The sequence below is a fragment of the Melanostigma gelatinosum genome, assembly GCF_949748355.1.
Source record: "Melanostigma gelatinosum genome assembly, chromosome: 9".
NCBI classification, from domain to species: domain Eukaryota; kingdom Metazoa; phylum Chordata; class Actinopteri; order Perciformes; family Zoarcidae; genus Melanostigma; species Melanostigma gelatinosum.
The window spans coordinates 16954119-16981876 of NC_136642.1; the positions used below are offsets into that span (position 1 = coordinate 16954119).

The following is a 27758-nucleotide window of genomic DNA, read 5'->3' on the forward strand; positions in this document are numbered from 1 at the left end:
TCTTTACAAGGCAACATGCTTCTTCTCTGTCTGTACAACAACACAGAATAAAGTGGTGTGGCTTGAGTTTCCTAAAAACCTTTTGCGCAAAGGTCACAATAGCCCACTGACTTACAACAAGAACTAAACTGACCTTAAGTCAAAAAAATTTGAAGAAAATAAATCTGTCGTCTGTTGGATTTCTGAACATCAGTGTTTTATAGCTGCCATGAAAACCAACTTCCACCTTCAGATAGGCAACCACTTTCCCCTGTTAGCTTAGTATAATTGAAGATTTTTTGTTTTTGTTTTGTTTTTGTTGAATTATGTATGTGTGTGTGTGTGTATAGAATTACAGATAAAATGATAATAGTCTATTTTAATCATTTCTTGGGGCATTTTATGCATTAGATAGCACCAGTAGAGATAGATGACTGGAAATGACTCAACTAGTTTTGTCTGCATGGGGCCATTTGTGTGTTATGTGTTAACAATGTCTGAAATACAAATGTAATGCCACTGGGAAGTAGAGAAATGGGATCACATCTGCACATTTGCGATGTGTCTATGTTTATAGACTCCATACAGACTTATAATGCTCCAATCACACATTCAGTAATCAAGATGAATGGCTATTAACATTATGCTAGGGGCAAATTAAAACTTTTTAGTCAAGCCAGTTTTAATGATGTGGCCCAAAACCATACATTTCTCTTCAAGAGCTCTCAACATTATGCCACCCTTCAGGTTCTTTGTGGGCCTGTCAAGAGTTGTTTGGATCCTCTTCTTCTTCTATCTTTTTCTCTCTCAGGTAACACAACAACAGTTATCAGTTCCCTTTTCCATTCATTTGTTTATGGAAATGAGTGGGACTCCAATGTATGCGGTACGTGTTCACACACACACACACGCAGGAAGTACATGCACACACAAATTGTGGCCACTACGCATTATCATAGATCTGAACAATATTAGGCTATGAGGTCTTATATCTGCCTGTAGTATGCAAACAAGATGGCAAAAGCACTACAAAGAACTAATCTCAACATCTTAGTTTACCAGTGTTATGCTTGAGAGACAGATCACAGACAGACCATCATTCATGCCTCAGGGACATCAATACATACATAGACGGTACACACATGCTATGTATGGCTAAGGAGACGACACTCATCCTTCAATACATTTTGACTAGATGTTCAAAATAAATCAAAATGTAGTATCATGTTGACGGGCAAAACCAGCCACGATTTATCAGCAAGTAGTTTTTTTTAAATTGAAATGTGTGTGTGTGTGTGTGTGTGTGTGTGTGTGTGTGTGTATGCGTGTGTGTGTAGTATCTGGTTCACCTCGTAACTCCCACGTTTTCCCTGCTCGTACGCTGCAGACCTCACCGCCAACTAGCACGTCACGAGGGCTCGTCATGAGTGTGTGTTAATGTGTAACTGTTACACGTGTGTGTGTGTGTGTGTGTGTGCTAGAGAGGGTGGGCTTCAATGGAGCTTCCGCTCCATCATTGTTGCGGTGTATACCAACCTCGATGCTAAAAGATGTGTGTGCTTTTGCATTTGCGCGTGTGTGTTAAGTCATCCTGTGGTGCGCTGTGACCTCACCACTAAGACTTCCCTCACATGCCTCGGAGACTCATAGGTGGGCGAGCGTGTATTTTCTCTGATTACGTTGAGACCTTGTGCTTCTACGTCAGGGGGCTGTGACATTCCGTCAGGCCTCTGCATGGGAGGCAGACAGCGAGCGGCTAGAAGAATGGAAAAGCAGATTTGTTTTAGGACCTTTGACATCAGAGGTCTTGTATTAGCATCATATGTTGAAATCACAGTGTGGGAGTGCCCTTTTGTTACTATGTGAGTTGTCCAGCACCCATTGTTCATTTTAACCTCAGTGTGGGAGTTTTCTCTTCGGTTGAAAAGTTGTGTCGTAGATTACCCTTAACCTTTATTTAACATGTTAAACAGACGTTGGGAGAGGAAGAAGACTAACAACTGAACAAGTTTAAAATTTGAAATGTCACTGGCAAATGTCACCGGATTGGCCCATTGGACTTCAGAATTTATGAATATGTGTATGTGTATTATTTCAGAGTGCAAAAACGTTTGTCGCTATGGACTCTACAGGATGAGAAAAAAACGCCTGAAATTCTTGACCTGGGAAAGAAAGACTTAGGGTCCGCTTATTACCTTTTTCAGCAGATGGAGTCATCAGGTGACCGAAGTATTGAACTTCAATCATGTGATATACTTTCTTATTGTTTTTGTATGTTTATGGCCCAGGAAAACTAGAAACATTCCCATATTCTTCTAATGGAGATCTTTAAATAAATCATGAAAACAGGTGGTTGTATTATACAGTATATTTACAGTATATATTTGGGAGAAATTGTAAAGCTATTAAGTGGATCTTGAGTTAAGTTTGTTTTGTTTTTTCAAATTACAAGAACCTTTCTTCTCTCTTCACTGAAAGCAATTACAACTTATTGAGTATTTTTTCTATATCTGAAGAATAATATATGTTTTCCGAACAGTTCATACACGCATTATATTAAAAGTAATTAAATGTATGACGAATGCTATGTTCAAATGGCACAATACAGTCTAATAGTCAATTATGCCATTAGATTAGATTCATTTAGTATTTGCAAATATTCACAGGAAGATAGTGTTCAGTATCAGAGCCTTAATCAAAGTGAATTTCACGACACAGTCCGCTGTACAGCAGCTGTGGCCTCAATGTGAGACCATGGAGCCGACAGGATAAAAGGGGCAGCTTTCAGGGGTGAATGTGTGTAACTGTGTGAGTGTGATCAGGGTGTTCCTGCAAAAAAAAAACAGCTTGGCTGAGGCTCTCAGTGAAACTTCCCTGTATAAAGAATTGTGGGACAACATCTGGAGTCCACCCCTCATAGAAAATGATCTTAAATTTCGCAGCAGAGTCCTATTTGACCAAATAAACTGTGATGGTTCACAGTTTTAAGACAGCATTTGATCTTTGATTCTTGTGGCTCAAGTTTCTTTAACAGCTCTTCTCAGCACATGTACAGTGTTGTCCAGCCTCACTGAGATAACATTTCCAAGTTCCACCAGTGGATGTTCAAACAAGCACAACCCGTCTCACTAAATGATTTTGGCTGGTCCAAATAAACAGCTGTCAATCATTGTATGTACATGCTGTCAAAGCAAAACTCACATTTATCCTGGAAAATGTTACGAAAATGACTCTGATTAAAACTATCTTGTTCATATTGACACATTGGTTGTGTTGCAGACGGGTTGTTGAAGTTCTCACTGTACAATTTGCTTTATAGGCATATGGAAATCGTTTCTATAGCTTTGGAGTTTTACCTCATCGCTGTATTATTTTAAACATAATTTTTCAGCAGTGGGGAAAATGTCAAGCAGATAAATGATTGCCTTTCTTTCTCTAGAAATAAGGAATACTCGTCCCCACTAGTGAAAGGCACTTTTGTTTTTATACTGAAATCATAAGTGTGTTTTTTTTGCATTCCTGGGCACTATGTGTCATTCACTATGTGTCATTCACTATGTGTCATTCACTATGTGTCATTCACTATGTGTCACTCTATCATTCGCCATATATGTATTTGGGATATTTTGGGGAATATTTGTAAAAAAGTAAAAAAGTCGACCCATCTGAATTCACGAATGAATCCACGCCGCATTTTAGACCCCGCTTCGTTTCCTTTGCTGTCGTCTACTACACCATTGATTACTTTGCGTAATCGTAACGCAGCTCGTGAGGAGGCAACATTTTATTTTTAGAAGCGACTGGAGAGAGAAACACAAAGACAGACAGGGAGAGGGCTGTACACTGGTTAACGAGGTGGGTGGGCACATGCGCGCTCTCTCTCTCTCTCTCTCTCTCTCTCTCTCTCTCTCTCTCTCTCTCTCTCTCTCTCTCTCTCTCTCTCTCTCTCTCTGTAGCCTCCTGTATAAGTACAGATCTGTGATGGAGACCCCATCACACCGCATTTCACTTTCACGCAGTGAAGATGAGCGCTCGGATAGCGAAATCCAACCCGACCATGAAACTGATACTGGTGAGTAAACAAGCTATTCTGCAGCTCTCCTCCTTGGTCCGCTGAACCGATCTTATCCGCTGGAGCACCGGGGTGCTCCTGACTGGGGGAATGAGATTCTGGTTTTGGGAGACATGGATTATTATTGCGCTACACGCGGTTTCAGATAAGTGGTAATCAGTTGGGTTCGTCCAGATTTATTACCCCAATATATTCGCTGATCACGTGGCATGTTCCCTCCTCACAGCATGCGTTCGCGTAGGTAATGTGATGATGTTCAACTTATCACCAGGGGCCAATAAGCAGCTCACTTCACTCACGGATGGTGTCCCCTGAGATGCAGTCCGTTTTTTTCTTTTTAGATTTGACATTTTGGTGTCAATTGATCATGATCGGTCTTGTTTACAGTGTCACTGGTTTTGAATGGACATGATCCTGTCTAAGTTTAGACAGAGTTATTTTAGTATTCACCCCGTCTTACTTACCTGTTTTACTTGTAGTCGGCATATAGAGTATGTGTGACGCATTTAAATGCTAAATAAGTAAAGCTGCATCCACTATATTGATACATATGCATGATGTAAGGTAGTAGTAACCTGGCAATATAATGCAGTCCCGCGTAGCAGCCCTGCAGTAAAAGCTTGTAGGCTACAGGTAATATTCAGTTCTGTTGAGATGTAGAGAGATGTCGATGCTGCTTTTTGGTTACTTCTGAGGCTGATAGTGGTTGGTTTTGTCGAGGATAATATCATATTGTAAGCTGTTTGTGTATGTGTCCAGCTTCAGTACTGTATTAGTAGTAGTAGTAGTAGTAGTAGTAGTAGTAGTAGTAGTAGTAGTAGTAGTAGTAGTAGTAGTAGTAGTAGTGTATGTATATATATATGAGATCTTTCAAAGATGAATAAGAGTAAATGATTGCAGTTTTGGAAATATAATCAAACTGTTTAAACTGGAGGTTGTTTGCTTTTGATGATTAAAGGAGCTCATGTTTCACCCATCTTTTTATTCACTGCTTTCAATACTCACAACCAACAAATGGACATACAAACAAGATCTACGATTTCCATGAATGGCTAAATGTTTCCTTTAGCTCTTATTTCATTGCTTTTTCTGTGGCACGTTTCAAATGAATGCAACTTAATCCTCTCATACAAGAAGAGGAGCGTGTTGCCAGCAGATGGTGTTGACTGTGAGTTTGACATTACACTCATTTGTTCTACAACGCTTTCAGGGGATTTTAATAGGCCTGCAGGGTAGGAGCAGTTCTTTTCTCTGGAGTGTTTTGCATGTGGTGCTGTATTGGAGCTTTGCAGGTTTTGCATATGTGCATGTACAGATGTGTATCTGGGTAGAAACAGGTTGTGCACTGTGGCTACAAAACACTGGACCCACTATCTATCCTAATGTGTGTTTGTCTGTGTGAGAAAGAGGGAGAGATGTTGTGACGTGTAAGCTCAGTCTGTCATTTTGTTTGGAAGAAGTGCTGCTTCTTTGTGTGTAAAGTATAGTGTACAAGGCAGTGAAGTGCAAATAACTGTGTGTGCATGTGACGGGTATACTTTCTGCCACCATTTCATGTGATGTCCTCCAGTATTCTATCCAGTAGTTCTCTGTAACAATTTACCCAAAATAGGCACATGTTTTATTCTCACAATTTCCTGACGTAGTGTTGTTGTGTTTATCCATTATTCAGTTAGTCATGCAGTCAGTCATTTGGCCAGCCATGCAAGCATTTATCCAACTAATGAGTCAGACGCCCAGCTGTCACAGTCCCAACTGTCAGCATCCAGCCAATAAGTCAATCTGCACCCCTCTGGATCCCCCGTCCTCCCTTGAGCTATAGCCACTCACTGAGTTCGTAAGTAATTCTGTGTTAAAGGGGCACTCTGCAATTGTGTGTTCAAGATATTGTTTTTGCTTAGGAGCCCAGCGGCCAATGCACCTCCTTCACCTGCTCACGCTTCCTGTTCCCCTGCACGTCTCTGACTCATGTGGCTGCCTTCTGTCTGCTGAAAAAACACACTTTTTGTTTGGGTCCTTGCCCGGGATGATGTCAGTGGAACAGAGATGGAAATTGGATAGAATACTGCCATGTTGTTCTGTCTTTTTGTTTTTGTGCAGACACATGTTTTCAAATGTTAGCGAAGAAGTGAGGTTCAAAGGAGCACAATTATGCAGCTGAGGACACCTGTCTGCCCATCCAGCCAATCAGACGGCTAGCTAGCCTGCATGTCAACCATCCATCCGTCCTTGTAGTATAGCCACTAATCCCCATTATCTCCCTCTGTGATTATCTATCATCTGTGCTCTCTTTATCTCTACACCTCCTGTCCTTCACTCTCTGTTGTGGCCGTTGGCACTCGCTGCACCAACTTCCCTAAACCTGGCTGCAGGTTCACACGCAGACAGGAGAAGCTGCAGAGAGGTCACTTGGCCAAACCGACTCAAACACTGGAGAAAGGGGGAGGAAGTGAGCGTGAGGGTGTGTAAGCGTACAGGATCAACATGTTTTAAACAAACAAGCACAAACGTTTATTCAGAAAGCAACGATTACCTCTGGAAGTTGCTTTCGCACACCTAACTTCCCCTTTTCCATCAACAGTAGCACTGATAGCAGAAGTAAGTGTGTGTGTGTGTGTGTGTGTGTGTGTGTGTGTGTGTGTGTGTGCGTGTGTGTGTGTGTGTGTGTGTGTGTGTGTGTGGGACTGAGTGAATATCAGATACAAAGAGCAGAAAGAGAGTATGTAAAAGAGATACACCTGTTCATGTCACAATCACTCACTGGAATCTCTCTTTGTTTTATATTACATCTGGATGAGTTATATTAGAAACGGCGGGACTGATCTGATGCAAATTTCTGTAGTTAAAGTGTATTAGATATGTTTGAACATGAGAATAATTTGATTTATTTACTTAATATGCTCCATTCCAAGTAAAAAGTACAAAAAAATATAAAGCAGCAAGATGACGATATATTAGTAGTACATTATAAGATTGTTAATACTCATGGATTAATGTGTAAGTAGCATTTTATCTTTGTCGCTGGTTGAGTTGTAGCTTTTTACACAGTTGTAGGAGGTTTAGTCCAGGGACTCCCCCTCCGAGGGGGCACACTATTCATTAGGGAGTTTATGAAGCTATACAATGATCTTCTTTTACACAAATTTCAATTAATTAGTTGGATTTCTAACCATCTTCCTTGGTTTTTATTTCTTAAATATTGCAGAATTTGACCACTTTGGGCCTAAAATCGTCTTTTAAAATAAGCGAGAAGTTTAAAGTAAAAATATCTCTTTGGTGGAACTGCTAACAACCCATCAACATCTGAAGTGTGACCAGGGTCTCCAAGCAGACAAAGTTTAATATTTTTGTAAGAGGTTCCTAGCCCGAAATGTTGGGAATTACTGGTTTAATCTTCAACAGTGCATCATATTTTATCAAATGTGTATATTTTATATTTTTTAAATGTTTTTCATATCAAATCTTCATATGTAAAGTAACTGGTAAATATAAAATGCACTGGAGTCTAAAGTACAACATTTTCTTCTGAAATGTAGTGGAGTACAAGTATAAAGCAGCAGAAAATATTTCAATAAATAATATCTTTCGGCCTTCAGCGATCTACATAATGGCTGCAATTAATGGTAATTTGTATTGTTGATTAAACTGCTGATTATTTTCTCAATTAATCAATCAATAATAAGGTAAGAAAATATAGTTTTTTTTATTTTTGTAAATGCACTTCACAATCAGCAAATATTACATCTGAGAACAGCAGACTGACTGGGTTCCAGTAATTAGCCAAACACATTCTTGGCAGAATTGCACATGTTAAACATGCACTCACACATTTTCAAGTCATTTTTATCACAATATTTAGCAGATTCAAAATTAGAAGCAGTTTTTTTTGAGATGCTGGGATGAGTAAGTGAACAAAGACAGAGTCCTCACAGGACCCAACACACACACACACACACACACACACAAACAAACACACACACACACACACACACTCACACACACACACACACACACACACACACACACTCACTCATCCCAGAGCTGGAATCCCCCCTCAGACCACCTGCGTTCTACAGTTAACTGAAGCCATGTGCCTGGTGGATAAGCTGGTGTAGTGTGGTTTGGTCCCTTTGTGCCATGGCTCTTCTCCTCATGGCATGAATTTAAAACTGACCTCTGGCTACTCAAACTCTCATTCTCCCCTTGCTTTGCTTTTCAGTGTGCTAGACATTCATTGTAACTCTAAGCCTGAACCCTATCCGTAACTTAAATACTGTAGCAAATTTGTTCCGGAAGCATTTGAATATTTCCACTAACAACAAAAGGGAGGACATGTTTTCGGTTTCACAATGTAATTGGGATTCACTGAATTTGGTTAAGTTGTTGCCTGAATACAGATGCTCATTTTGCCTCAATCTCTAAACATTTTTATCTTCTTTTTATTTTACCAATCAAAACAAGTAAAAATGTATCTCCCTCTAACATATTTTTATTATCCACAATGAAGCTGTCTGACGTCTGTTTGCACAGTGTTTACTATATCTTCAATGTAATGCCTCCGATGAAGAGTATTTTAGCTCCAATTAATCGTAATAATTAGTTTTTTACCAATGTGCGTAAAATGAATAAACCCATTACCCACATTATCGAGATGTTGCTCTTTTTATAAGCTCATATGAAAAGCATGTGTCCTCATTTTAAAGGCTATTTCTGGCAGGTGTCTGAACTCTTTTGATATATTGCCACAGCCCATCTGTCATGCAGTGCATAAAGTGCAGTTACGCTTGTTTCAACAAAGCACAAGTCATCATTACACTTACGTCTATAGCTATAATAACAGACAGGTCATCGAGAAGTCTTATGAACCCCGTCCAGCCAAAGGACTGGCATTATTTCAGTAACTATGTCATTGAATGTCAGAGGTATTACATGTGTGCCCATACTGACAGATAAACACTCTGTGAATGACTGTAAATTTGCTTACTTAACATCATCTCACCACCAATAACATCACACTGGATTATTCACTGTGTCCCTCTTGCATGGCCTGTTGTGAGAAACGCAGCTCCTCTCCTTGAGAAGGGCCTGTGTATCTCCACACTTTACTGACTGGAATACACTTGTGCCGTTGTTTGTTTCATTCCAGAGGATAACATCTGCGAAAAAGCACATGTTCTCTGTTAAGGAATTGGTAAAGATTGTCTTTGCTCTGCATAAACATAAGGTTTTTCTCTAAACTCACTTCAAATGGGATTTACTGGCATGGATTGCATAAGCAAACTGTATCAGATGAAGCCTGATTCAACCAGTAAATACATATTTAAATTTGAACCATTAAGATCCAGAGAAAGCCGATTTGGTGAGCCGTTTTCTTTTTTTTTCCAGCAAACAGCTTCAAACACAGCTCCCATCAGTTACAATCATTTGCATAGCAGCTGCCCTGCCTTACTCGAGGGCATCTTTCTTTGGCAGAACATTACCATTACCTTTATACCTTCATCCATCCTTTACCTTCAGCTGGCTGTGCTCCAAGTAGGATGTGACTCTCGCTGAGCTTCCCTCGGGGATGTGAACAGTATAATTAGTGGCCCCTAACTGCTGTGTAATTTGGGTTTCCAGCGGTCGTCCGTGATGTCAGATGGCAGCTTCTAAGGCGACAAGGAGGTGAAAAGTTCAATATCTATTTTAGCTGCTGATAGACTGATTCACGCACACCACAGGACATCTTCCCAATAAGTTCATTCTTAAAAAGTTGACAGATTTCTTTTCCGCAGTAGCAGAGAGCTACTGTACTGGCTGGTTTTTGGAAAAGTGTGGCTCTCTGCCTGAAGTGTGTCATTACTAGAAAACAGAATAATACATCATACATATGATGTACAATGTGTGAGGGTGCATTAAACCATTGACCTACTACGTGTTTTTGAATCGTTTCCCGATCATGAAGACGTGACATCACGAAGCAACGTCTCTGAGCACCCATGTGCTGTCGTTTTATTTAAACTACCGAACATTATTCTTACTCTACAGTATATTGCAGCTGGAGTCCAGCAAAACTACTGTGCTGTATGAGTGAAATCAAAAACAAAACAAGCCTGAGCACGTCCACATGTGCTCTCGGTGTCCCTCGGTGCCCTCCACCCTCCTGATGTTTCTGAATTGATTGGATGTGGTCTCATGGCTTAATAGTGTGTAAATGCACTACTTCATTTGAAGAGCAAGACTATATGATTGTGGGTTTGATTCCCGCAGGGGCCACCCATGCTACAAACAAACAGATGCAGCCATGGTACTGCTCAGCGAGTCGCTGCGGATGAAAGCCTTCAACCAAATGTTGTGCTCAGTGGTCCATAGGTTTTGCCGGGAAAACCACTGCGCTCGCCAGGCTGTTTGAAGTTTCGGTTTCTATTATGGTGTGTAAAACCCATTCATCTATTTTTGCTATCTTTTTCAATGACCTCCTTTGCAAAAGGAAACACAAATAGAAGGACCTGCAATTATTTTGTTCATTTTCTGTTTAATGCATCATTTCAGGTTGATAACTCCTTAAAAGTGAGAAATATTTGCACAGTGTAATAGAGTATTCAGTGAAAACGCAAATACAGTTACACACATACTGCACATGCAGACCAAAAGAGTATATTTAGCAACACATGACAGATGGGGGAGACACGTCTGTGCTGCACACTGTCTCTTCTACACACACACACACACACACACACACTCATATACACTTGTAGATTTCTGATGAAAAGATTTCTCTTGCCAAATATTTTGGCATATAATAGTGAATGAGAGATGCACACACACACACACACACACACACACACTGAAAGTATCACTCTTAGTTTTGTTTCACAGACACACACACACACACATCGTATATTCAGTTTTGTGGTTGCAAGTTGTAAGGTAAATGGGATAAATACACACATGCAGGAAGGAGATCAATGGTGTGTGGCGGGTAAACTGTATAAAAGAGTGGGTTAGTGTTTTGTACTCTGGTGGTGAATTGGGAAAGCCCAGTAACCTCCAACAGTACTTTTTATGAACAGCAGCCATGAGAGGAGACCGCAGAGCACACAGACCAACACTGAGGAAGACGATAATTGAACATCAACACGAACAAACACGCACACACACACACATTCCTGCATACACTCTTGCACGCACATGCATGCAGGTTTTGTCGTTGTTTGTTGTATGAATTCATTCATTTTTGAAGAGACACACACAAACATGGTGGGAACAGAAAACCCCATACAAGCAAACTCAGTACGGCCTGTTGTTAGTTTGTCCAAGCAGTGAGGATGTATCCCAGGCCAACGGGAAAGTCCACAGAGCCAATGGCTGAGGGACTTCAGGGTGTAAGGAACCAGATGTGTGACATCTGGGCTGCATGTGGCCTCGACCAGCTGCATGGCTGCATGTCAAACATGCTCACCAACTGATATCTCGGATTTTAGGCCAACGCTTTTCAGTTCCTGCTCAAGCGATGATACATGGGCTTGTTTTTGAGGCAATAGCCACATGTGTCCGTCTCAGCGGCGTCGCTTACAGCCACCCACTTTACAGTGTGTCCATATGTGTCCATGTGGATGGATGGATTCGGGGGGAAGATATATGGGTGTGGTGTACTCCTGCTCCAGGGCAGTATTAAACTGTTATAGATCAGCGTTGAACCACGTCAGATGCTTTTCAGCTAGAAAGCAACCCATCTTACAGAGCTGCTGACAGGAGTAGGAGACTGCTTGTGAGGTCAGAGAACACAGGGCTGCACAATTATGGCAACGTCGAATGATCCATTACTGAAACATCTGAATTCATTTATAAGCTTTGGAAAATCGTTCAGATTTTGAGAAACAGTGACAAAAGTCCAATAAAATAAATATTGGATAAAATTATGCTCATAGCATTTAGCATCGTGATTGAGGGCAGGACAAATAGGACAACATTGCCTCCTGCAAAGAAATGTTGCTCTTGTGCTCCTGTGCAGTAACCCATATCCATGAAACTAAAGCTGAACGTTTTAAGTCCCTGACCAGCTCCCTTTAAAGCAGAGGAAATCACTTTAGGACTGCGTGTCCACCAGGAACTTCAACTGTACAGCTCTGACCTTTCTTTCAACTCCTTCTTACTGGAAGCTTTGGGTTGGCAAGTGCTCCAAAATGTAAACATATTTGAAACGTTAGCCAAAGAGGAGCTGTGCGCGAGATGGGTTTCATTCGAGACTTTGTCACTGCTGTTGACTCTAAACTACGACGAAACCATTGTTCTTTCTCTCGCAGCTCTTCACAGCCTCTCTTTCCTGGGCCTTCCAGCAGCAGGCCGTACCGCCAAAGTACCAGTACCGCGACCCTGTGACATCTGACCTCCTGCTGTGTGACCAGTGCCCTCCTGGCACAGCCGTCAAACGACACTGCACCGCCGACTCACCCACAGAGTGCCAGGCCTGTCCTGAGAGGCATTTTGCTGAGAACTGGCACTGGGGGGACACGTGCCAATACTGCACCTCGGTATGTACGAGGCCAAAGGGTTTACCAAAGGTTCTTTTTAGTTTACCTCTTAATACCCAAGTGGCCTTTTTCTTTCTTTAGGTTAGACGTCTTCCTCTTCGCCACTCTCGATGAATTATGTGTAATATGTATTGTTAACATATCTCCCTTGAGGTGTTTTTATATCCCTGTTCTAGTATTTCATTTCTATCATTTTTCCAGAGACTGCATGTGAAGCAGCACAACCCTGTTCATATATGTGCATGTAAAGCAGCATTAATGTAAATGTTGCTCTGGACCTGCAGCAGCACTGTTTCAATGTGTGTGTGGTTTATTGTGTTCAGGTGTGCAAAGAGAGACAGCTCGTGAAGCAGCAGTGCAACAGCACAGGTGACCAGTTGTGTGAGTGTGCCCCGGGTTTCCACCTAGTGGTGGAGTTCTGCATCACACACAGTACCTGTCCACCTGGCTACGGAGTGACAGCATTGGGTAAGACTAAGAATAACATTATCAATATTATTATGTAGCTCTGCTGGCAGATTGCCTTTGTTTTACAGAAGATTTCTGAGAAAGGAGATCACTTAATTTGTGGATTTTCTGTCCGGTCAGCATGTCAATTAGATTTAAATCGGAGCTCCCTGATTAAAAGTAGGTCACTAAAATAAAACCAGAGAAAATTGGGAATTCAGTCAGCACACATCCTGAGAGGAAGCACTGGCTGAGTTCAATGGATAAAAGTCCTATTGCCTCAATGTGATCACTTGCCTGACTAGAGAGTATGTGTGTGTGTGTGTGTGTGTGTGTGTGTGTGTGTGTGTGTGTGTGTGTGTGTGTGTGTTGATTTATGTGTAAATGTGTGAATGGGTGTTTGTTGCTGTGTGTTATACACTGCAGAAGGTATGTGTTTTCAGTATCCCTGTGTATTCTATATTCCCTCGAATCTTCCACTGTCACACTTTATGTCAAATCAGTATAATTCCAGATGTTTTACTGGCATGTCAGGAAGGAACCATCATGCTGCCAAAGCAGAGACACACACCAGTATCAGATCAACATTTTCACATTGAAATGTCCTCTCCCGTATATCAATGTAAACTCTCTCTCTCTCGCTCTCTCTCTCTCTCTCTCTCTCTCTCTCTCTCCTTCTGATTCTGTGAATCAGAATCTGTTCCAGATGCAGACGTCTCTTTTTATACTGACTTGACTCTTTCTTAGAACTGCTCTTTCTCTGTCTCTCTGCCTGACTTTCGCATACGGACACACAGGTTTGAACAGAACTATGTCATGGCCAGTAGTCTTGTTTTTAATTTGATTTGTCTGCGAGTTCCTCCTTATTCCTGTGTCTTTCTAGCAGAGAAGTGTTGTACATGCCAATGGTTGTTCTAATGCAGTGAGAATAGTGGTTCTGTGTGATCATAAAACACACATTTATGCATGTCTTGCACTTTCACACCTGGCCTGGTCTGAGTTGGTGGCAGTGTTGCCTTAAACGTCAGTATTTTACAGTTTTAAGTGTTGCAGCACTGATGCATGTCATGTCTTAATTCTGTCCTTACAAATTACGCTTTAACAACTCTCTTTCTAATCACTCTTAACCAAACAACACAGACATTGGCTTGTCACTTGAACTGACGTTATTATATAATTAAATACATCATGGTGAATGAGAGGTAAATTCTGTTTTAATGGACTATGGAAATATAGTTCTGAATATGTTCTGAAGGAAACAGTCCTTATGGAAGTTAGAAAGTCATCCTCAAGTATTTCTAGTGTGGAAAAGGATCACTTCCTATTTTACATGAACTCAATTATTGGCATTTACAGCATTTTGTAATCGTCATCATTTAATTCCATTGGGGTAAAACTTCTGTCACTGTATCACTATGTGACAAATATCCATTATATTCCATGCTGTCATGCTGTCCTCACACCATCAGCTGACATCAGGAAGATTAACATTTACCCTTTTTAATTTGTGTGTGATTTGTTTCAAAAGCACCAGAATGATTTCAAGCAGTACTTCCTCATAACTCTGTATGTACAGAGGTGACGGGGGTTTTATCTGGCCAATTCATATTTGTTTTTATTGGATCTTTAATTACATCATGTCATCATGTAAGTGCCATTGACATTTTTGAGTTCTCTTCTCCTGGTTCCTCTTGACCACAATATCAAGTTAAAGTTCATCATATATTGTGGGTTCCATGAGAGACAATACTCAATTGTTTAACAAATCAATACTAATTGATATCTCTTTTGGAAAAGCATTGCTCATCTTCAAAAGTCAAGTTCCTGTCTGCAATCAGACAGTTGTTTAATAAGATACGCAGCTGTTCATATAACAGGTGTTTGGTTATTATGTTATATGTCTGTCTTTGAAGGAATGGCATCAGGAATGGCATTGAACGATCCGTCCAATCATCTCTGAGTGTAAGCCAACATAAAACTATAAAAAAAATGAATTGGTATTTCCTGCAAAGTGCTTCATCACTTGTTCCTCTTCATGATTATGTATATTTTACAGCATAATTAAAGAGGAAACGGAGGTTTGTTTTGAAATGAAATAGCATAACCTTTCCCCTACAATCCTGAAGCTCTGCTTCCTCTTTGAATTGACTGCAGCGTGTTCGGCACAGACTCGAATATATCGTCTAGCATGAAGATCTCTTGCAGGAGTGGAAAAGCATTTTGCGGGAAGATTTATTTTGTTGTACATTCAGACTGTCAAACTGACACCAAATATTTGAGTAATGTTTTGTCATATGTTGCATATTAGTCTGGAAACACTGGTTCTCTGCTTTTAACGTCAACGTCACATTCCCTTTAGAGTCGAATGCTTTTCCACCCACTACAGCACCAGATGCAGTCAAGGATGTCATTATCATGGTGGATATCTGACCTGATAATCCTTGCAGATTCTCTCCTTGGTGCGTCAGCAGTGACTGTGGGCAACTTAAAGAGAGGTTGATGCTGAATATTCCAGTGAACAGAATCTGATATTTCTACTGGAGCCGCAGTACAAACTGGCACAACGCTTCTCATGACTTCATCTTAGACCTGAAACCAGAATCCAGCGACTGCATAGATGAAACAAAATGTTCCATGGATTCTGGTTATTATCTGACCCACGGTACTATCTGACAAAGCTCTACAGATAAGACAACCTTTTTCTGTGAATTCCTCTAGCATGGATGTTCAATCAGACCTGAGAGACTAATGATGCTCTGCAGACGTGAGACAGCATTTCAGGGGATTCCCCTCTCTGAAGCTGAAGGACAGACTAACACTTATTATGTCATGCCTTGGGTTGAGGTTTAGACCTTTAAACCACAGGATGTTCTTTTATGACTCCTTATCTTTCCCCTTGATTTACTGATTTGTCTGTTTCTAGTTGTTATTCATTTCCTCTAACTGAACGCAACATTTTAAGTCTTTCTAGCTAATTTATTTGTGTTTTGGGGAACTGATGTTATCGGTGTAGGAAAGAAACAACAAATGAATGAATTAAACAGTGATGTTTTCCTTGATATTAGGGTTGCAACTAAGGATTATTTTCATTATAAATGAATCTGGCACTTATTTTCTTCATCGATTATATCTATAAAATAAAAAAAAGATTGAGATGACGTCAATAAATAGCTTGTTTAGATTTCTGTAGCAAGAAATCTAAAAAAGAATTGAACCAATATTTAACCAGGTGAGGTTTGGAATCTGTTTTTAAGGGTGACCTGCCAAGATGAAAAAAACAAAGCAAAGTCAGACTAAAAAGAGAAAGTAATAATATAATAAAACTAAAAGTAGCCGAAGAACTAGGGCTGAGTATTTTCCAATCGAGTTTACAATAATATTGTAGTTCTCCAGAACTTATTATTAAGAAAAGCAGCAAATCCTCACAATGAGAGGCTGAAAAAACGAAGAGATTGTTCTTAATAATATGGATTCTAGACAATTTATTTAATTAATCTATGTCGACAGTAGAGCTACAGTAGCACCTCTACTTTACATTTCGCTACATCTTACGATGGTAAAGTGCTAACATGCTATTTCTGCATCGACGGAGGAAATTCTGAGGACGAAGAAGATGAAAGCATATGAAACCGTACAGACAGACGTGCACATTCTCATGCCGTACATGCTTTGTCATCAGTGCTGCAGGAAACATGAGCACTTTGCTGCATGCGTATCAGCGAGCGGTTTCATGTTTTCAACTGTGCCACGGAAGAGGGAAACTAATCAAAGGTCAAATATGATATAGGCACAGCTCGTCCTCCGCCCACAAGTTTTCACTTCCACCCATTAGAGATAGAAACTAAATGAGGATGTGATTACAACGCTATTCTCAGTCCATAGACATCATCATACCGTCATGCGTGCTGCAGGTCATATAGCAGAAGTTCTTGTGGTCTACTGTAAAGTCTTCATGGCATGGTTACAAGTTGTTGAAATATCGTAAAATGTCACTGTAGATCAATTGCTGAGTGAGAAAGACATCATTACATCATAAGGGCAACATTTTAAGTGATTAAATAATAAATAGGCTTAGCTATTAAATTATTATCTTTTTCTGATACTGTTAGTCAGTAATGGTGTTACTTCATCTGTTAAAAACGCTCTGCATGCATTATGAAGTCACAGTCAGATGTTTAGACATTTATGTCAGTCGCGCTTAAAAATCATCAGCTGACCAATAACGTTTTGCAGATTCATATTTCCCATTCACAAACGAGAGATAGAAACTAAGGAGGGGGTGTAGTGAGTAAGCGTGGTTTGAGTCATTCCCGGAGTCACACAGTCTTCTGTCCTCCTGACGCTTTGTCACATGCCGTCGTGGTCATAGTTCTTGGAATCACATCCTCTTGAAGTCTTTGATCAGCAGTATGTGCAGATGTGTAGATGTGTAAAATTCTGACAATTAAGACGAGAAAAATCTGTAAGGCCGGTTGTTTCTCATGAAATGTGACACTTGAACTGTATTATGTCTGTCACAATCGTGTTTTCATTCATAAAATTAACATTTGATCCTGTGTATCTCCTCCAGGTACACCGGTGAGTGACACCGCATGTGAACGTTGTCCCGCCGGTTATTTCTCCAGCGGCGAATCCGCCACCGAGGCATGTCAGCGCCAAAAGAATTGCTCTGATTTGGGTTTGAAGACACTGAGATGGGGCACATCCACTTCGAACAGCCTCTGTGGCACTCCGGACAAGACGGCAACGCTGGAGTGTTCTCAGCATCACACTTTGTGCCACACTGGTAAGACATACACTTTGCTGTCTGTAGCAATCACTACTAGGAAACCCTACAGGAAGGTTTTAGGACTCATGCAGGGTGGAATCAGGGTAGAGATTGTTTGTACAGAGTATTCACCGTGCACACACACACACACACACACACACACACTCGCACAAACAATGATGTTTTTGAGCTAACCGCAATTCTCCACAACTTAAAATCAGCCAGGGCTGAATTATTTCAGACATGTGGTCATTTTCATTCCATAAATCGGGGGATTTCCTCGGTCAGGTTCTTTGTCCAGATTCCATTCTTTTCTAAATTCTTGCGTGTCTGAAAACCCGACACAAGAGAGAAAAACCAAAGCGAAGGGTTGAATGGGATGTTTATGCCACTGCTGTCATGTGACCCATGATGGATCAATTACACCGTTACACTGTCACATCCTCAAACTGCAATAACAGAGGAAACTTAGTCAAGCACAGAGAGACTTAAGGCGAGCTGGTAAGTCTTTGTTACTCAGACTTAAACTATGACAGATGTGGACAATTCATTTGAGAGGAGAAGCCTCAAATATGGCAGTGAGACCCCAGAGCCTGAGAAACCACAGGCACTGAAGAACACACACATACAGATGCTCAGACCCTGGCTCACTCGTGCATACTGCACACCACACTTGGAAGGAAACACACAAAGCTGTTGCCCCTCAGGGAGGGTGATGCTGTCCTCAAACATTCATTCACAAATTGTCTTCCTGCGGAGTACACAACCACAGATTGTCTCCAGCAGATCCTGGAACAGTTCAGCAGGGTTTTTCTTTTCTTTTCTTTTTTTACCAAAGAAATGGGAAATTGAAAGCATTTGGGATTCCCAAAGTCGCTACGTGATTTGGAGAAACCACCAGGACGTCAATGTCAATTATAGAGCGAGCCACGCTTAAATGATCCAGACATCAGAGGAACAAGCCCAATATCCTCTTCACATTAAACTCAACCATACTACCTACGTTGGTGTCCTTCATGTTCTGCATGGCAGTCAGAAAACATATCCACACCAGAATGAACAAATGCTTCATAACGGTATGAAAATCACAGACAGTTTCACATCGTCAGCATTGTCAGTTCTGCGTAATACGAAAACCCTGCTCTTTGCGAAAAATAATTTGCCTCATAACGAAATCCCCGAAATGTACAAGTGGGCACGCAATGACAAAACGTGTAGGTGTTAGGTGTTTGTGGCTCAGCAGCAAAGTGTCGGCACACCTCACCTCTATTCGCTTCGGCTCAACATGCAGCTCTGGTTGCTTTGGCAACAGAGACGGGCTCAGTTTGTCGGACTGATGTCAATGGTGGTTCAATGGTGTCAACGGAAAGAGAGCAAATCCTTATTTCTGCTGTGGTCAAATTACAAGCAAACTGTCTGAACACACACGCACACAAGTATAAATCGTGCACCACGATTGAAACCTCTGTGAAGAATGCAGATTTGGTCACCAGTCTAATTGTACAATGTGCCCACTGCTATGAATTTCTTTGTTGAGTTTTTTTCATTTATTAACAATAATAATAATGAAGTCCACTCTCCACACAATTTATTCCAGATGTGACCCTGTGTGAGGAGGCAGTCTTCCAGTCTCTCTCCCCCCTGCAACTGTCCTCGGTGCCCCTGGAGCGCCTGTTAGAGAGTCTTCCCGGGCAGAGGGTGGACCATAAGAGCCTGGAGAGGCTGAAGAAGACCTGCTCTCCCCAGCAGCAAGTTCTCCAGCTGCTGCGACTGTGGAGGGAGCAGAACAAAGACCAGGACAAGATGTACGGCCTCATACAAGGTACGGAAAAAAGGGCGCCTTCTTTTTTTAGCCACTATAATTCAAGTCCTGGATTTGTGTATTAATGGCCGCACCCTGTCCCTTCAGGTATGAACCACTGTGAGAGGAAAGTCTCCCGCTGCAACAGCCTAAAAAATCTGACCCTGGCTGACCTCCTGAAGGTGACCAACAGCCTGCCGGGGATCAAAGTTCAGCAGGAGGATGTGCGGGCCGTGGTCTCGACTTGCCTGCCCAGGCAGTACATCCTGCAGCTTCTCCACCTCTGGAAGACAGCAAACCACGACCTGGATCTAGCCAAAGGTCTGTCTCACAGTCTGAGGGTGCTGCGCAGCCAGGGGGCAGCACGCAACCTGGTGAAAGGCCTGAAGAAGATCAGCCGCATCATAGGAACCACCTCCACGCACAAGATGTACGAGAAGATGTTTGTTAGTATGCTTCACGATGAGTCGTGTTTTAAGGCTCATAAGCCATTAAATGAATAGAAATATACGGCGCCTATAGCGTAAACAGAAGCTAATGCATTATCAGATAAAGAACACACAAACACACACTTAGTGGGCAGGGGGATACATGTATGTGAAAGAGTAACAGACGTGGGTTACACGATAATGTCAAGGTATCATCAAATGGTATCAAGCTATGCATATAGTGCCTAACTGTAACACAAGGGCAAGACAGGCTTCAAAGATTCTTCTTTGCCTCTCTGATTTTCTGCCAAAATAAGGACGTTTTGATTATATGAGGTAGGATGCTAATAACTTCACCCTCAGTCCACAGTATCTTTCTGCAGTGATTAAACGAATCAGCCTGAAAGGACAGAAAGAAAAACTATCACACATCTGTGTACTCCAGGTAGGCCGAAACTAAAACTTTAAAAAAAAGGTTGTCTGGGAACTTTTTGACCGGAGTCTGTGAAAAATGAAAAACTATTTAAGATGTAAATAGAACACTATGTTATGGAAGATAGGCTGGCAGATGTCGTGTTTTTAATATTGTTGCTTTCTCGCCGATTGAGAGGAAGGATTTGGTTTCATAATGAAATTGATGTATTTTCTACAGTTTTCATTTGTTTGTTGGTTTGTTCTGGACTGCTGGCAAGTAAAGCTCATCAGAATTTCTTTTTTTTAATTGTCAGCTGTTTGAATGTACAAAGGAGTGCAATTGTTTTCTATTTAAAAAAAAATAATTTTACTTTCTGAATATGTAAAGGCTTGTTTTTTATTACTTTATCAGAAATACTGGATTCCAAATGCTGCAAGTTCATGAAGTGATATTTGTTTTATATTTTGTTTTATCACTTTTATATTATGAAATGTATGATCTGTGTTGTATATATGCCTGACTGTTCCTCTCTAAGCTCGTGTAACTTGTGGACACTAATGTCAATTGATCTGATTAAAATCAGTTTGTAAAAACGTGTTGTTTCTTCAGAGATAAGCGACTGGATTTGACCTGTTGGTGCAAGAGTTTTCACAGCTGCTCTTTATTGTTTACATGATGACAGGTGCATGTACAGGGAGGGGCCCTTGCACACCTGCTGCAGTAAAATGAGAGGTTTTTGTGTCTGGAAACACTACCACTTTTGTCCACAGGGACCGCCAAAATCACCACAAAATAGAAAGCTCCTCATAGCTTTAAGTAAATGTTTAAAAATGTTCCATCCACATCGGTCATGTCCGGTACAATTGTATCCATCGGTGAGGAATGAAAGAGCTCAAAAGCCAATTTCATGTCATGGGTAGAAGTGCTGGCAAACGTTGCAGGCCTGATTGACTCTGAGTCCTCCTTGGATCATCAACATTGTCTTCTGGCTCTGAAACATCTTCTTGCACAGCACATATTGTCAGCCGGGAGTGTTTCGATGGGAATTTGACCTGAGTCTGACTTACCACACATGCTACACTCATCAGTAACATCTTTACTTCTAACTACCAACCAAACAGTGATGAAGTCGAAGAGTTTGGCTTTTTGTTCCAGATAGGAAAAGCAGTTTTGTAAAACCTTAATGTGAGGTGTTGCTTAGGCACCAGTATTGAAATATTTCATACAATTCTCGACCCATTATAGTGTTGTTTCCAAGGTAAGCATTGTTGACCATTGGAGTTCCTTAGTGAGCAGATAGACCTTTGGGAGCAGACAGAACATAACCATTGAAGATCAAAGGTCCACTTACTACCTTTTCCGAGCATAAAACACATCTTGATCTGAAAGCTAGGAAGTAGATCATTGTATCCAAGTTTTACATACAAAATCTCGAGCCTCATAATGGGTGCCAGGACCTTCTCCTGTGCTGCACCTGATTTGAAAACTAATTTCCCCCACACATCTGCATCCTGGACTCCATCACAGAATTCATAACTGCTCTTAAAGGTGCAAAATTCGAGATTTTGATTACCTCCCGTCAGATCTCAACATGGTGACGCCTGAGCAGGTGGCTCACTGCTAACAGCCCTAACAGTGCAAACTACAACAAAAGTGCTAACAGTGTTCACCTGAGGGGCAACCAGAGGGTTGGTCTTGGAACCGCTGTGAGCTTGTAACAAGCCGTGAGCTACAGCCAGTGCGGAACACTCACATGCACTACTAAGCACTAAAGCACACACACAGGCAGCCGTGTCAACAAAGCAAAGAGAAGCTCTGATTACAACACACACGGAAGGACAGCGACTTCATTCTCTGCTCAGATCGACATTATCTTTACATGGATAAAAGTTGTTTGCTCCTACATTAATGCCCTGAATGTCGCATATTGCTCCATTAAAACTGAACTTTCATCATGTTCACATCATGGTTGTGTTATATTCTCATATTCTGTGGAAACAGGAGGTGAGAGATAGATACTTGTTTGACTCATCACAGTATTTTAAAAATGAATCTCCATTTGCTTGATCTGCACATTGTCATATACTGTACTCGTATTCAGTGACTCATTGATTTACTGACTCTAAATCGCTGGAGGTGTGAACATGAGTGCGAATGGTTGTCTGTCTATATTAGTCAGCGTTGCAATAATCTGGCGAGCTGTCGGGGTGTACCCTGCCGTTGCCCAATGTCAGCTGGGATGAGCTCCAGTCCCCCTGCGACCCTTGTTCTGGTCTTTGTTCTGCTCCCACAGTCACAGATACAGATGATGGATGAATGGATGAAAAAAGTCATGAGCTCTAACGTACCATTTTTGTTTTTTAGATAAATCATTACCTCAAATCATACCAAGATCATGACGCAGTATTTGTGGGAAACCTTTTCTCACCTAATACCCTGAAGTTCAACCATATGTTTTAAATTGTGTGAGATTTCACTGCGATGGACCTTAAAATAAAACACATGAAGGGAAATGTAAACAAAAAGATCACAGACCTTATACCATGGTGATTATTTCAGGTCTCATATTTATTTTACTGATCTTTGTGGGGGCATTTTCCCTTCACTGGACAGCACTCAGTTGAGCGAGACAGTAAATATCAGGAGAGAGAGAGCAAGGGGAAGACCTGTGTTGTAATCAGACAGACATTTGGAAGTTAAATTTGATGACGTTTGAATAAATTCCAGCATTTGAGAAGTTGGTCATGAAGAACGTAGATAACGGTTTCTTCTCACAGACAAGAGAAAACCAGAAACAGCTGCATTGGATCTAAGGTCAATTTGTTTAATACTTCCTAAAGCTTTTTATCACCTCTGTTTAGCTGTCATGTCCAAAATTCAACTTAACTCTGCACGTGGAAGTAGTTTGACCTTTTCAAATTACGACGCATTACCTACAGACCTCAAACGCCCACACATTGTTCCCCATGAACACTATATAAAGGACAATTATTCTTCTGTCAAACCATCTTCAACAGAAGTGGCGACATGCACATCATCAGCATGGTGAGTATTCTGCATAACGCAACATGTTTAAGATGATAAAACCTACAAAGACAGAGACATACATGGTGATTGGTGATGCTTTAGATTATGTTTGATGAAAATAACTATTTTTTTATGGTTTTATGTAAATTCTCAAACTGTAAATTGACATAGGATAAATACCTTTCTAGCTTTCCTCATCGAAATGAGTGACTAGAGAAATGTTTGTGGCTTTTTTAAATCTTATTGGAAATTGCTTTCTTGATGTAATGTTATCACTCTAATCAGGGACTTGTAGTTGTCATCGTGTATATTTTTCTTACGACTGTTGACAGCACTCTTTATGTGTTTTGACATATAGAAACATAACAGGTCACTAATACTCTGAGGAAATACAGGTTGTCTACATAACAAGACATTTCAATCTAATTGTATCTCTGGCATGATTGAAATCAATCGGGCAGACTTATTGTATGTTATAAAGAGTTGTTTGGCAAATGCTGCTGCTGTCGACTGTTGTTTTTTAAATCTAGGCAGTATAAAATAACAGACATTTTTCCAATTTGCTTTTTTCTTATTCACCTTACATTGTTGCACAAAAAAAGGTGGAAAAACGAATTGAAATGTAGTTACAGTAACAATGGACACTCCATTCAGTCATATGACCCAGATATGTATCAAATTACAACTCATGATGATGATGAGGCAAAAAAAGAAATTCATCATGTGACGTGATCTAGTGTGTCATACTATAACCTCATCCTTTGTCTCCAGTATCATTATAATATCACTGTGATCATCCTGGTTTCTATCATTGTGTTTTGTGTCCTTCAAGGAAAAAGGAATAGCAGTAGTTGTAAAGTTATTGCTTGCCAATAAGATGTACTGGTAGTAGTGATAGGCAGGATAAAAGGCAGTATAGTTGTATTCAAACACAGAGGCTGCAGTAGCAGTAGGCTGACTAATCATGTGCCTCTCCTCAGCTTCTCTTGCCCGTGCTGCTCCTGCTCTCTGGTGTGGAATCCACTCCCACCTTTGCGCACCGAGACTCTTTCACCGGGGAAGCCCTCATCTGTGACAAGTGTTCACCCGGCATGCACATGACCAAGTACTGCACCGCCACCACGCTCACTGTGTGCGCGCCGTGCAGAAGCAACCAATTCACGGAGTTCTGGAACTACCTGCCCAAGTGTCTCTACTGCAGCAACTTATGCACAGAGAACCAGGAGGTGGAGACAGAGTGCACGGCGACCAGCAACCGGGTCTGTCGGTGCAAAGACGGCTTCTTTGGTTTCTTTGACTCCTGCATGAGACAAAAAGAGTGCGGACCCGGACACGGTGTTCAAACAAAAGGTATGTAACAGAGAAAAAAGATAGTCTCTTGTTTATTTAACTTTGTCATCGATTTGCTCTATCTGAGAGATATATTAAAATATACTTGTGGCATTTTTGCAGTGCATGTGCATCATGAGGCTGCATCAATGGAAACACTGTCCTTGTGTACATTTCTGAATCACGAAAAAAACGAATTAAATAAACGATCCATTAATCATTCAATGTTGTACAGGAGGAGCAGCCCCGAGACAAATGTAAGGTTAAAGTAAAAACTCTGCTGAAACACGCGCGATCACGTGGGCTCTCCGGAGCCGCAACGGTATATTTTAAAACATTGTAATGACCCCAAATGCATTGTTGTTTTCTTTAGGTACGTTACAAACGAACACTGTTTGTGAAAGGTGTTCCGATGGCTACTTCTCTAACTCATCGTCTGCGCTGGAATCGTGCGTAAAACACCAGGAATGCGCAAGCGGACAGATTGCCCTTCTCCCCGGTTCAATCAACCAGGATAAAATGTGCGGCTCCTGCGAGGATCTTACAAATGGAAGTGCGTACTTGTGCTCTGTACAGTTTATTTTAACCGTCCAGCACTCCGTTATGATGACGTATATGACAGAATTCTTTGGTAGGGCAAATGAAAAAGTTTGCATTTAAAACTCATGCGCTGTAACTTTCTTTTTTAGGCGAGACGCTAGGAACATTCTTCTCAGGATTCTTCAGTATGCACAGGATACGTGTAATAAAAATGAAGAGATTTGTTGCAAGGTGAGTCTATAGCCGTCTAAACCGTCGTTTTACCTCTGTACAACGAATCCCTTCACCTGTAAATTCACTACATAGACGCTGATAAGCCATCATCTCCCTCCAACAGGTACATTCATAAGTCAGAGGAGGGGACTCTCCCCAAAAAGAGGGGTCCTCTCATGGATCAGATCAGAGCGTGGCTGGCCCAGGCTCCCGAGGAGCAGCTGAAAGCACTGCCAAAGATGCTGAAGGCTTCACAGCTCTGCTCCTTGACAGAAAAACTTGAGACAATATTCAAAGAGATTAAGCAGCAGAGTCCAAACTGTACCTTACCACTCTTCGATGTTTAGATAACAGAGTCCATGGTACACACAGCATGGCATTACCAATATACCTCTGTCTCTTATTTGCCATTTGTGTCCATTTGATAACAGGTATTCCAACATGTTTTTCAATTGCATGTTAATTAGGAGAGCATGCATTGCCTGAGCCTCCACATACTATGATTGCCTCAAAGGTTGACCTATCCCTCATACCGTAGCGATGTCATTGTTGCTACTCCTAGCAGTGCCATGTGGTGACACATGAGAGAAACATTGGGCACCTTTACAGACAATGATGATGGCCAATTAGTACATCATACAAACTTGTATTGATATGAAAGTGAGCTATAACTGAACATTTTTTTTATGAAAATGTTATGAAAATGTATGAAGTTCTGTCACATTGTGCGACATCAAACTGTAAACGTTTACATGTCACTTGCAGCAGCTAAATAAAGTATACCGGTATGTTGAAATCTGAGTTTGACTGTAATCCAAATCACCACAATGTGTCGCCATCTTCCACCTCTACCTCTTTGTATCACAAATACTAAATAATACATTTTTACAAACCGTATAAGATAGAGTGAAGTTCGTTTTTGAACGATTGTTCATTCATTGATATTACTTTTTTACATAATTCACAATCAAAAACGTTTTGTCTTTCTTCAAAACAGACTATTGCACTGTCCCAGCCAGTACACAGTCTCATCGGTTCGTATGGACCATTGGGCTGTTTTCTCATGAGGAGCATTTTGAAATAGTAGACAAGATATAAACATTTTCTAAAATATGTGTTTATTTTGAATGTCGACACATTTCTTTTCATTATTTGTTGTTAGTTATACAGTATGGCTGTATAGGCTATATACTGTCATGTTCATAAAGTTGTGATAACAACTGCGTTGACAAAAGACCATTCTTCAAATATTATTTCAAAGACGGATCATGCCTTTTGTGATACTCAGTGTAAGTGGGCAATTAAAACCATACTACATTCACAGCTCAACAGTTTATGTAATTTTTAGTGAGCATCATTTGTATTATTATTATTAGTAGTAGTAGTAGTATTTTAATAATACAAGACAGGGACAATTCTATAGGACAGCATTCCCAAAATATTCCCATGGGTTTAGAGTGTATTTAAACTCGTAGTCGTGATGTCATCGTGACGTTATTATAGGCTAGTTATAGGAGGGCTGTATTTATCTCCAATTATATGTCTATATTATGATGTATCCATTGGGAGTGGCCTCTGCTACAACACAGGCATGGGACCAGGACCCCCATCAGCCCCCGTTAGGGACCGCTAGAGGGCCCTGGTCCCCAGCTTTGGAACCACAACCACAACCTATTGTAGCCTGCTCTATGATATCGGGCTGACACCACCACCACCGCCCCGCCCCCCCCCCCCCCCCCCCCCGTGCCACGCCACGCCGGCATCGCATCGGTTCCCTGACTGTCGCATCACCGAACGGGGAGGGGCCCCGGTTTCCACGATTGGCTGATGAGCTACTGTATCACCGACAGCTTTACGGTAGGGCCACGGCACGGAGGATGTGTGGTCTTTTCATCTCCCCGAGGCGCAGAATCGGCTGCTTTTCAACAATGATTTTGAGAGGACTTTAGCGGGTGCTTTTTCCTGACTCTTTCTTCGGCATACAACCTGCACACAGATTCACGCGGACACATTGTCCAGACACCGCGAGAGGAGGAGAGGAGCATGTAACCGGCAAAAAAACAAAAAACACCGGCGGCGGCGGCGGCAGCACCACCTGACACTTCTGTCTGTCTCTGTCTCTCTGTCTCGCTCTGTCTCTCTCGCTCCCTGTTTCCTCGTAATCTGAGGCTTCCCGATGTGTTGACTGAACTCGTTTCGTCGTTTTTGGATATTATCTTCAGAAAA

At 41.2% G+C, this 27758-nt stretch overlaps 2 protein-coding genes across 2 annotated transcripts; both read left to right on the top strand.

Moving 5' to 3' along the window:
- Positions 1-3936: 3936 nt before the first annotated feature.
- On the top strand, positions 3937-20957 carry LOC306781959 (tumor necrosis factor receptor superfamily member 11B-like). The gene is made up of 6 exons (XM_079275087.1): positions 3937-4051; positions 12337-12564; positions 12888-13032; positions 17582-17797; positions 19377-19601; positions 19689-20957. The coding sequence occupies exons 1-6, from the start codon at positions 4004-4006 to the stop codon at positions 20081-20083; spliced, it is 1257 nt and encodes a 418-aa protein (XP_079131213.1). The 5' UTR covers positions 3937-4003; the 3' UTR covers positions 20084-20957.
- Positions 20958-23449: 2492 nt separating this feature from the next.
- On the top strand, positions 23450-26278 carry LOC306781858 (tumor necrosis factor receptor superfamily member 5-like). The gene is made up of 5 exons (XM_079274912.1): positions 23450-23468; positions 24431-24800; positions 25153-25332; positions 25469-25550; positions 25657-26278. The coding sequence occupies exons 1-5, from the start codon at positions 23451-23453 to the stop codon at positions 25877-25879; spliced, it is 873 nt and encodes a 290-aa protein (XP_079131038.1). The 5' UTR covers position 23450; the 3' UTR covers positions 25880-26278.
- Positions 26279-27758: the final 1480 nt, after the last annotated feature.